A 12109-nucleotide genomic window follows, 5' to 3' on the forward strand; every position below is an offset into this window, starting at 1 on the left:
CACATTCACATAAACAACGTTGCAAAGCGTCGTAAGAGCGTATATATATAATATAATACTATATAATATTATATAATACTATATAATATGTTATTTATTATGTTATATTATATATATAATACAGTATATACACTATATAATTTATGTGTGTGCTGTATAGCTTATTGCCTGCATAAAATATTTGGTGTATTTTAGTGTTAAAAATGCCTTCAGGAACGGAACCTTTCATTTAAACAGTGTTCCTATGGGAAAACGTGTTTCACTTAACAACGTTTCGCTTTACAACGCCATTTTGAGTAACGCATTGTGTCGGATAACCGAGGACTGCCTGTACATGCATTATTCATATTTATGGGCCAAGCACCGCTCTTATACCTATATTCCTAGGAGTGCCAGTGACCTCTTTTGGATATATATATATATATATATATACTAGCTGAGAGACCCGGCGTTGCCCGGAATGTAAATGCGTAATAGGTAGTATTATTTATAAATCGTGTAATAGGTGAGTATTTGTTGGAAAGGTTGGATAATAATGTTGAAAAGAAAGATGGAATAAAATGTAATACGATGTTGTTTAAAAATGGTTTATTGTAAACACACCACAGTACAATGTATATTTTGGTGACATAACAGATGTAAAAATGTGAGGCGTGTGTCCTGCTAGGGTGTGAGGCGGCAGGTGGCGCGTGGGTTGTGAGTGCTGTCTGTGAGTGGGGGTTCTGCTAGGGTGTGAGGCGGTGGGTCAGTGATGTCGGTGCGTAGGGGCGGGAGGCATCAGGTGTGTGTGGCGGCAGGTATGTGTCGAGTGTGGCGGATGTCTGTTGAGTGCATGCAGCGGCTGTGAGGCGGTGGGTGAAAGGCAGAGGCGGCCGGAGTAAGGGCGGGTGAAAGGCAGAGGCGGGAGGGCGCGAAAGCAGAGGCGGGAAGGCTGGGGTGGGGAAGCGGGAAGGCGGGCAGGAGAGGTGGAAGGGGTGGAGAAGGGGGTGAGGGGTGGAAGGGTTGGAGGAGGGGGGGAAGGGGTGGAAGGGTGGGAGGGGGAAGGGGTGGAAGGGGGGTGGAAGGGAGGGAAGGGGGGTGAAAGGGGAGCGGAGGGGGGGAAAGGGGAGCGGGGGGGAAAGGGGAGTGGAGGGGGGGGAAAGGGGAGTGGAGGGGGGGGAAAGGGGAGCGGAGGGGGGGGAAAGGGGAGCGGAGGGGGGGGAAAGGGGAGCGGAGGGGGGGGAAAGGGGAGCGGAGGGGGGGGAAAGGGGAGCGGAATGGGGGGAAAGGGGAGCGGAGGGGGTGGGAAAGGGGAGCGGAGGGGGGGGGAAAGGGGAGCGGAATGGGGGGAAAGGGGAGCGGAATGGGGGGAAAGGGGAGCGGAGGGGGGGGAAAGGGGAGCGGAATGGGGGGAAAGGGGAGCGGAGGGGGGGAAAGGGGAGCGGAGGGGGGGAAAGGGGAGCGGAGGGGGGGAAAGGGGAGCGGAGGGGGGGGAAAGGGGAGCGGAATGGGGGGAAAGGGGAGCGGAATGGGGGGAAAGGGGAGCGGAGGGGGGGAAAGGGGAGCGGAGGGGGGGGAAAGGGGAGCGGAGAGAGGGGGGAAAGGGGAGCGGAGGGGGGGAAAGGGGAGCGGAGGGGGGGGAAAGGGGAGCAGAGGGGGGGAAATGGGGAGCGGAGGGGGGGGGAAAGGGGAGGGGGGTAAAGGGGAGGGGGGTAAAGGGGAGGGGGGTAAAGGGGAGGGGGGGAAAGGGGAGGGGGAAAGGGGATGGGGGGGAAGGGGGGAAGGGGGGAGGAAAGGGGAGTGGGGGGGGAAAGGGGAGTGGGAAAGGGGGGAAAGGGGAGTGGAGAGCAGGGGGCATATGTATTGTCATAATTTATGTATCCGCATGCCCCCCCCCCGTCCGGGCGTCCGTCCCCCCGCTGGCTCGGCGGCTGGCCCATCCCCCTTCTTGGTTCCCCGATGGCTCGGGGCTCGCTCTTCGCCCCCCGTTCCCCGTGACTCGCTCTTCGCCCCCCGTTCCCCGTGACTCGCTCTTCGCCCCCCCCCCCCCCATTCCCCGTGACTCGCTCTTCGCCCCCCCGTTCCCCGTGACTCGCTCTTCGCCTTCCCCCCGTTCCCCATGACTCGGGGCTCGCTCCCCCGTTCCCCTTGACTCGGGGCTCGCTCCCCCGTTCCCCGTGACTCTTTCCTCCCCCCCCGGGCGATTGCTTGGTCCCCCGATGTGTCGTCCGGCTGATTGAGGCGCGTGCAGGCGGCGGCAGGAAGCGCCATGTATGGGCCTGGGTCCTGGCCTGAGGCGCGAGGTTGCGCGGCTGAAATAGGTGAGTTACTGGGGCCATCAGTTGAGGCGGGAAGCGCAGTAATGTGACTTACCTGAACGGGAGGTGGCGGCGCGTGTTTGTGTGTGTGAGTGTGTGTCTCTCTCTCCTTTGGCCCGTCACTCTGCCTCGGGCCAATAAGAGGTGTGCGGGGGCGGGCGGGCCAAGGAAGCCATCTCATTGGCCTGAGGCGGAGTGACGGGCCAAAGGTCCAATGTGATTGCCCCTAGGGACAGGGAACACAGTACAGACAGGGAGATATACATACAACGGTTTGAGAAATATATATATATTGTGACATAGTTCAAAGATGTTAGGCAGCTTTCTGCCCCATTTTAGGTCAGAAAGTGCAGGAATAGCTAAAAATGATCCGTTCCACAGCTTCACATTAACTCAGGCAGCTGGATGGAAAATCCAGACCACAGATTACAATGGCTCTAGTTCTCCCTCACCTGCTCTTCTAATCACATGCACAGGTATTTAGAGCAGAGAGGTTTTGCATTTCACTCTCTCTCCTTAGAGCCTGGGGGCTGGGGGTGTCGCTGCTCCCCTGCATCCAGTATCGGGGTTGACGGCCCCTCCACGTATCACAGTACCAGAGGATTTGCCTGGACACCACAAGCAGATAAGAAAAAACAAATGGTTACTGCTGTTGCTAAAAGACTGTGCCGTATCTTGTGACCCTAAATGAGAGAGCATTGTTTTAAGCTGGGGAACCAGTTTAGTTGGCCAGCAGCTGTTAGAGAGACTGATTCTGATGTGTAGTTAGATCCCTGAAAGGGATAGGATTTTGCTTATATGATTTTGGTTTTATTTCTTGAAATAACAGTGTGGGAAATAGTGTAACACTGAAATATGTGAACTGCTGAATGAAAGTATCTGAGTACCTCTAACCCTCACATGTTAAAGCTGCAGTACCTTACTTGGATGAAAATAAAGCAGGCAGAAGCCTGAGTTAAGCAGCATAATACTTTGCATGATCCTGTTTGTTGTATAATTAACCCTAGAAGACTGTGTCGGGAAGAACCCAGACAGACGTCAGCACTACAAAAGAGGGGCGTTTGTCACAATATATATATATATTATATATATATATATATATATATTTATATAGTGCAGAATAAATTAGTTCTTCAGTATTCGGTGATACCTTTTTTATTGGACTAACAATTTATGTCATAGGACAAGCTTTCGAGAGTTATCCTCTCTTCTTCAGGTCAAGCAATACTGATATACAAAGGAATCTATGGCTAAAACAGTGTGGAGAGAGGGGGAAAAAAACCAACAGATATTTACTGTAGATAAGGTAGGGTGTTAAGTGTTTGAAGCCAGGGGATAGTGTCAAAGAAAGGTGGGGAGGGGGAGGGATACTGGGGGGGAGAGAAAGTGTGGATAAGAATAGAGGCAAGCAGGATAATTACAAGCAATTTTGATAGGGTGTGAGAAAACCCATGTACGCATTAAGTCCTTTGGTTTTGGTGTCAAAGAGTCTTATCATTCTGAGTTCAAATGTTTTCCGTTCTTGGGTGCTTTTAAACATTCAATTGAGGATTTTGATTTTTAGATCATTTATGGAAGGATCTGGTTGTGAAAAGTGATGTCCCACAGGTGAGCAGTATCTTCCTTCTTCGTGATGGAGTATAGAGTGTCTGTGCATATTCATTCTTCCTTGTAGTTTTTGGCTGGTTTCCCCAATGTAGCAACCTTGGTCACATTGTATTGCTTGACCTGAAGAAGAGAGGAGAACTCTCGAAAGCTTGTCCTATGACATAAATTGTTAGTTCAATAAAAAAGGTATCACCGAATACTGACGAACTCATTTAATCTGCACTATCGCAACTGGACTAACACGGCTATTTTCTGCTTTATATATATATATATATATATATATATATATATATATATATATATAAAAAGAAACACAGGCGCAAATATTGCTATATAATAATAAAATTGAGCATAACTTAGACTGGAGACAGTGGCTGATATCTTATAGATGAAATCTAAAGTAGCAGATGATTTAGGCATGTAGGATACATAACATCCTCTCCTTCCTGCTATTCTGTGTGGCGGTCTGCCTTGTCACCACATGGAACGCCAAGAGTCTGCGTGCTGTAACAGATCCGTCTGCAGCTGCCTTCCAGTTCTCCTGTGTTGCCCCTCGAGTCTCGCGAGATAGCGAGCGTGACGTCACTCAGCTTGTGTTCGTGCCGGAGCAACAAGGAGTAATGTCCAAAGCAAAGACTAATACTATAACTGGAGATCGAAGTATAACAATTCTGGGGATAGGGAGAGCTTATTGGTATATTTTTAAGCCTCCACCCTACGCGTTTCGCCCTGATATTAGGACTTCACCCAGTTTGCATGTACAGAAGAAGGGTCTATTTAGTCACAGTTCAGAGTTACCAAAACATAAAACGCATCATTAAGTATGATTTTGAAATAATGTCAAAAATAATATTTAGTTGTCTTTTCCTCAGTACTGAAATAATGTTGTTAATGACTTTTACTTCTACAGCGATGATATATTAGATTGTAAGCTCTTTGGGGCAGGGACTCCTTTTCCTAATGTTACTTTTATGTCTGAAGCGCTTATTCCCATTATGTGTTATATTATTATGGCACGTGTATTACTGCTGTGATGTGCTATGCACATGGATGGCGCTATAGAAATATACATACATATGTAGAACCCTTGGGGGTATTCTGTGTTATTTTATTGGGGTAATGGTTTCTAGAAGTGGTTAAGATAGTGTAACAGACTCCTATTCCCTTAGGCCGCAGATATAGTAGGCGCCCCAGAAGCGATCCGTGGCCTTTGGGATGGGGAGGGGAGAAGCGACGGGGGCGTACCCATAACGTCAAGCGACCGGTCCGCCCTCATTGGCTGAACCGCACACGTGACCTGCCCGTCGCACGACCAATTATATGTCTCCTCCAAAATCGCAAGCGTCGTCGCGCTTCATCGCGCTCTCTATGGCCTTCCCCATAGAGGTACGGGCTTTTGTTCGCGCCATCTGCGAGACGGGGGGTATGGACGCAGCCTTAGGTGAAGTTGCTGGACAGACAGCCACACCCACCTTTCAGAAAGTGCCCAGTCACTGAGCACTGATACACTGTAGAAACGTTACCTGTCCCCTAGTAGTCATAGTGACTAGTGATGTCACTATGGGATATATAAGAAGGGGCTGGGAACATTCTAGTTCAGATCTCAGTGGACCCAGAGTGAGGGGGATCTCAGCAAGTAAGTCATGTCAGTCTGTAACTACATGTGCGCAGTGTTAGGATCGCTGTGATGTTTTGCAGCTAGGGAAGTGTCACTCCTAAAGATAGGACCCCTCTTTATGGCTCTGGCCGTGCTCCACCCACAAGAAGGACTGGATAGGTACTCCTAAGGCATCGCTTATAGTACGGAGCGCATGGCGTCGCGCGCTTGTCGCTCGAGCGATCCCTGCACTCTGATGGGGAGGTGTGGCCGTGACGTCACGAAGGCTGATTCGCCCTCATTGGCTGAACCCCTTCACATGACGCGGCCGTATAAAATGATTTTGTCGGCTCAAAATTCTGCCGTGCAGTCGCACGCCCCATGGCCGACCCAATTCTTAAAGCAAGATGTGTACCTCTTTGGGGAGATGCTATCTGAGCATCCCTAAGGAAGAAGATATTCTATATAAATTACAGAAAAGTTCCTGGCACCCTCTGTTATTGCTCACCATACCACCCCTGCCCGAATTCCAGCACCGTGAGAATGAAGTTAAAAGAACCGCTCAGCATCACCTACACCACTATAGAGACATTGGGACACTTTGGGTGTGGCCCCTCTTCTATTGGCCGGGGGAAGGGGTGTTACTGTAAGGAATCCGCTCCTGGGTTTTGCTGAAACCTTGTCCTTACAGAACCTTGCAGCTTGTAGGAAAACCTTCCCTTGTACCTGCAATCAGAATCACCTGCTTCTGCTATTGTACTGCAGCCTGCTTCAGGCTGCCTCCTGTGCAGCTCTCTCTCATTGGCTGTCTGTTCTACTTAACTCCTGCCCCGCCCACCAGGAAGTTGCTGGTCATAGACCTTCTAGTAACTGTGTTTGCCACAGCCTGTGTTGGGCCTGCCTGGCCTCCTGGTCTTAGTTCTCAGTTACTGGCAGACTCCACCACGCGGCCGCGGTTACACTGAAGCCTCAGTGTTTCTGTCCTGTCTGCAGTACCTGTTCTGTTTTCTCTCCTGCAGAGGCCTGTATCGGTGCTTCCGGATACCTGCTGCATATTCTCCTTGTAGAGGCCTGCATCGTTGTTACCTGCTGCAATCTCCTGCTCCCGGTGGTCTCCACTACTCACAGCTGTACCCGGCTAGGGGGTGCTGTTATGTGCTGACGCACTGGATCCCCTATTCTCTCCTGCAGAGGCCTGCATCGGTGCTTCCGGATACCTGCTGCATATTCTCCTTGTAGAGGCCTGCATCGTTGTTACCTGCTGCAATCTCCTGCTCCCGGTGGTCTCCACTACTCTCAGCTGTACCCGGCTAGGGGGTGCTGTTCTGTGCTGACGCACTGGATCCCCTATTCTCTCCTGCAGAGGCCTGCATCGGTGCTTCCGGATACCTGCTGCATATTCTCCTTGTAGAGGCCTGCATCGTTGTTACCTGCTGCAAATCTGCTCCCTGCTGCAAATCTGCTCCCAAGCGTCCTGTTGCCAAACCCCAGCATGGATATTGTTTACCCAGCCTTCTCCTATCCTGACCCCGGCTTGTCCACGGATTATCCTGCCTTCTCCAGTCCCGACCCTGCTACGTACGACCACGGAATTCGCAACCCGGATCAGGCTTCGTGGTCTAAGGTCGGTGTATATCTTCCCCCACCTCAGCCCCGCGGTCCGGTCCAGGTTTGTGGTGAGCACGTCCGTTACAGTTACACATACATACATATATTGGTTACAAACAGTGGGATTGACCCTTGCTTACTGGGTAACAGGTAACGGAGCACAGTACTGAGGTGGGAGAGGATGCTCTGTGCGTCCAGCCTGCAAGGAGAAGCATAATATCACTATAAAGAATGACCTATTTATAAAGTACATAGAGCAGATATGACCAAACGATAGTAGGACCATTAAAAATGTCAATACTGTAGGTCATTTTGTGCCTACATGGGACTGCCCCTTTAACCCATTAAACATGTCACGGTTATTGGGTCAATTTGGTCCTATATTGAGTTGAACTTTTAACCAATTAAACATGTCACTGTCATTAGGTCTCTTTGCTCCAATGTGGGATTGACCCTTTAACACAGTGGTTCCCAAACTTTTTCGGTTCAAGGCTCCCAAAGGCGATCAGGATTTTTCCACGGCGCCCAAAGTGAAAACAAAGTTGTATATACTACCTAACATCTCTGACACTCTCTCTCTCTGACACTCACTCTCTCTCTCTGACACTCACTCTCTCTCGCTCTGACTCGCTCTGACTCTGACTCGCTCTAGCTATGACTCGCTCTCGCTCTGACTCGCTCTGACTCGCTCTGACTCGCTCTGACTCGCTCTGACTCGCTCTCGCTCTGACTCTCCCTCGCTCTCTCTGACTGACTCTCTGACTGACTCTCTGACTGACTCTCTCTCTCTGTCTCTCTCTCTCTCTGACTCTCTCTCTCTCTGACTCTCTCTCTCAGACTTTCTCTCTCAGACTCTCGCTCTCTGACTCTCGCTCTCTGACTCTCGCTCTCTGACTCTCGCTCTCTGACTCTCGCTCTCTGACTCTCGCTCTCTCTCTCAGACACGCTCTCTCTCAGACACGCACTCTCTCAGACACGCACTCTCTCAGACACGCACTCTCTCAGACACGCACTCTCTCAGACACGCACTCTCTCAGACACGCACTCTCTCAGACACGCACTCTCTCAGACACGCACTCTCTCAGACACACACTCTCTCAGACACACACTCTCTCAGACACACACTCTCTCTCAGACACTCTCTCTCTCAGACACTCTCTCTCTCAGACACTCTCTCTCTCAGACACTCTCTCTCTCAGACACTCTCTCTCTCAGACACTCTCTCTCTCAGACACTCTCTCTCTCAGACACTCTCTCTCTCAGACACTCTCTCTCTCAGACACTCTCTCCCTCTCTCTCAGACACTCTCTCCCTCTCTCTCAGACACTCTCTCCCTCTCTCTCAGACACTCTCTCCCTCTCTCTCAGACACTCTCTCCCTCTCTCTCAGACACTCTCTCCCTCTCTCTCAGACACTCTCTCCCTCTCTCTCAGACACACACACTCAGACACACTGATACACACACACAGATACAAACACACCCACCCACACCCACTGATGCACACACACACTGATATACACACACACACTGATACACACACACACACACACACTGATACACACACTGATACACACACACACACTGATACACACACTGATACACACACACACACTGATACACACACTGATACACACACAGTGGAGAGCAGAGGCAGCGACGGATGTTAGTGACTGGAGGGGAGAGGGGAGGGAGGAAAGGCAGGCGATCCGTGCAGGCGGCTCCCCGCCTCCCCCTGCACCCACCGGTCACCAGTGACCGCTCACCACCACTGCTCGCCCCCGCGCTTAGGGGACGTGGGGAAGGGAGCGCCAGGACACGCAAATGTACAACTCTCCCCCCCCCCCGACGGGCACCCCCGCTACCACCTCCTATCACCCCTGGCTGGGACCCGGGGCAGAAGGGGGGTCACACACCGCGCAGCCACCAGCAGACAGAGGAGCCAGGAGCGGGAAGACAGACACACACACTCACCGTGTGCTCTGCACAAAGCTGAAGCCCCGCCCCCGGCTTCCTCTGACCTGCAGCCAATCCCCTGCGGACCGGACGGCATTAGGGAGGGATAATCGGAGGGATGGTGGGGAGGGATAATCACGGAGCCCCTTTAGGCAAGCCACGGCGCACAGATTGGGAACCACTGCTTTAACACATTAAAAATTTCACTATATTCTGTTATTAGGTCACTTTGGTCTTACGTTGGACTGACAGACCTAGTGAATGTGTAAGAAATTGTATCTCCCCCTAACTATGAATAGTGTGTGTAAGAGAAAATGTTACAGCTGCTGGTGAAAATAAGGATATCTGAGAAGTAAAGGAATGTGGCTAGTTTCAAATATAGATTTGCAGTAGATAATATTACAAGAGCTGTTGAGAATATACTGTATCTGACATCAATAAGTGAATTGGATTTATTACAGACTGTTGTCATGGGCTACCTATGACTGAATTCATATCTGTAAAAATGCTATTCATACGATATGCCAGAGACATGGTAATACCCTATTCAGAGATTAGATTCAGAATATAATGCTGAGGTATGTTGTTTTCTTTACATAAATAAACTTACGTCAGCTAGCTTAGACACAGCAGGATAACACAAGTAGAGGAATTCAACAGGAAGGGACGTTTCAAGCAGAGAGAAGGACAGATAACATACATCTTAGAAAAGCATATGAGATATTTGATGTGAGTTGCCATATATCTGCTATATGTAAGTAATAACTTCAGACAATAAAAGTATATTTATATGCTGAAACCTAATGAGTAATTATTATATATAGAAAAGATATGATGTATTAAAGACATTCAACAGAGTGTAAAATATGAGACCGATAAATTAAGACTAAAATCAGACTCCGTACCTGGCAAAAACCTGGGGGTTAGTGGGGGTCTCTGTCTGACCCCAGATCTGTATGACATGGTATGGGACTCCTTGCAGTTTAAGTTTCGGGGGGCTGAGACACAGCGATTCCTGCGTTAAAACAAAGAAAGATGAAAAACCATTAAAAACTTTCAAACACACATTCTTAAAGAACATAAAAGAATTTAACATAGCAGCCAACATTAGTGAACTAGCTCCCTGAATCAGTCTCCACACCATGCCATTGGATGTTTTAAAGTACTAATCTGCACTGCTTGATTCACAAACAGATGTATTTTTTTTATTATTATTCGCTCCCTTGTTTGAGCCATATCCCATTTCTGAGATACCAAGCCCTGAAAAACAGACCCATGAAAACAAAACAGATGTCAAAGAGCATGATGCCACTATCTTCTTTAGAAACTGTAGCAAGGGACTTAACGGGTCGTTGTTACGGATCTCATTACCTGTTCAGATCAATATCTGGGGACTCTATTGGCCTCCTCACGCCTTCCTGGAGTAGGGATACGGTCGGGTTTCCTGTGGCAGCTGGTGGGGGTGAGTGAACTGCTCTGTAAAAAGCCACAGGCTAAAGACAGAGGAATTAGCATAAGACACAAACATTTCTCCTAAATGTCCCATACCTTTAAGCATTCTTCAGCTGTGCAATGGGGTTTTGTGTCTAGTTTGAACCAGATTTTACACGAATAGCGTAATTATCATCTTGAGTCTCGATTCATCAGTGTATCAACGTCATGGCTGCCACCCCTCCGGGTTTGACTCGGAGACTACGGGGTTTCGGCTAGGTATCTCCGGGCTACGGGTTGAGATATTAAATCTCCAGGTTACTGCAGGACCGGCTGCGATGTTTGGTGCGGGACCTCGGCTCTTACCTCCAGCGGCAGATTGGGGTGGTGGAAGCATCATCCCTTCCATGGTCCTGTCAAGAAGCCTCCGCAACGTCAAATTGCATCGCGTGGCCATGATAACGGGACGTCATGCAACGTCACGTTGTCGCTGTAACTCAGCGCTGCGGGGCGTCCTGTTGTCATGGTGCCGTGACGTCATAGGTTGTCCCATTGGCATGGCGCCGCATTTGAAGTTGCGGAGATATCTTGACTGGGCCATGCAGGGGGAGACGCCGTCGGAGAAGGTAAGAAAGTCAAATATATAAATAAAAACCTGGAAAGAAAAAGTCCCCGGTTATTATCTATGAGAAGGTGGCAACCCTGATCAACGTCTTCACTCCCCGGTGTGCACCGGCTCGGGATTTATAGAATGTCAATAGGAGGAGTTATAGGGAGAGGTTATAGGGAGCGGTTATATGGAGCAATAGGAGGAGTTATAGGGAACGGTTATATGGGACAATAGGAGGAGTTATAGGGAGAGGTTATATGCAGCAATAGGAGGAGTTATAGGGAACGGTTATATGGGACAATAGGAGGAGTTATAGGGAGGGGTTATATGGAGCAATAGGAGGAGTTATAGGGAGGGGTTATATGGAGCAATAGGATGAGTTATAGGGAGCGGTTATATGGAGCAATAGGAGGAGTTATAGGGAGAGGTTATATGGAGCAATAGGAGGAGTTATAGGGAGCGGTTATATGGAGCAATAGGAGGAGTTATAGGGAGAGGTTATATGGAGCAATAGGAGGAGTTATAGGGAGCGGTTATATGCAGCAATAGGAGGAGTTATAGGGAGGTTATATGGGGCAATAGGTGGAGTTATAGGGAGGGGTTATATGGAGCAATAGGAGGAGTTATAGGGAGAGGTTATATGGAGCAATAGGAGGAGTTATAGGGAGCGGTTATATGCAGCAATAGGAGGAGTTATAGGGAGGTTATATGGGGCAATAGGTGGAGTTATAGGGAGGGGTTATATGGAGCAATAGGAGAGGTTATATGGAGCAATAGGAGGAGTTATAAGGGGTTATATGGAGCAATAGGAGGAGTTATAAGGGGTTATATGGAGCAATAGGAGGAGTTATAGGGAGAGGTTATATGGAGCAATAGGAGGGGTTATAGGGAGAGGTTATATGGAGTAATAGGAGGAGTTATAGGGAGCGGTTATATGCAGCAATAGGAGGAGTTATAGGGAGAGGTTATATGGGGCAATAGGTGGAGTTATAGGGAGGGGTTAT

General features: G+C 49.3%; 1 protein-coding gene across 6 annotated transcripts in view; it reads right to left on the reverse strand.

Moving 5' to 3' along the window:
* LMNTD2 (lamin tail domain containing 2) overlaps window positions 1–12109 on the reverse strand; it is a 73812-nt gene that overhangs the window by 7364 nt on the left and 54339 nt on the right. For 4 of the 6 annotated variants that reach the window (XM_075566788.1, XM_075566787.1, XM_075566786.1 and 1 more), the window contains 3 exons: window positions 10436–10557; window positions 9970–10079; window positions 7251–7309 (listed from right to left, as the gene is read on the reverse strand). In XM_075566788.1, coding sequence (XP_075422903.1) covers window positions 7251–7309; window positions 9970–10079; window positions 10436–10557 — 291 coding nt within the window. Of the gene's footprint in view, window positions 1–2266; window positions 2906–7250; window positions 7310–9969; window positions 10080–10435; window positions 10558–12109 lie in introns of those variants that run through there. The other 2 variants (XM_075566785.1, XM_075566789.1) reach the window with 2 other exon arrangements.

This window comes from Ascaphus truei, chromosome 12, assembly GCF_040206685.1.
Source record: "Ascaphus truei isolate aAscTru1 chromosome 12, aAscTru1.hap1, whole genome shotgun sequence".
Classification (NCBI taxonomy): Eukaryota; Metazoa; Chordata; class Amphibia; order Anura; family Ascaphidae; genus Ascaphus; species Ascaphus truei.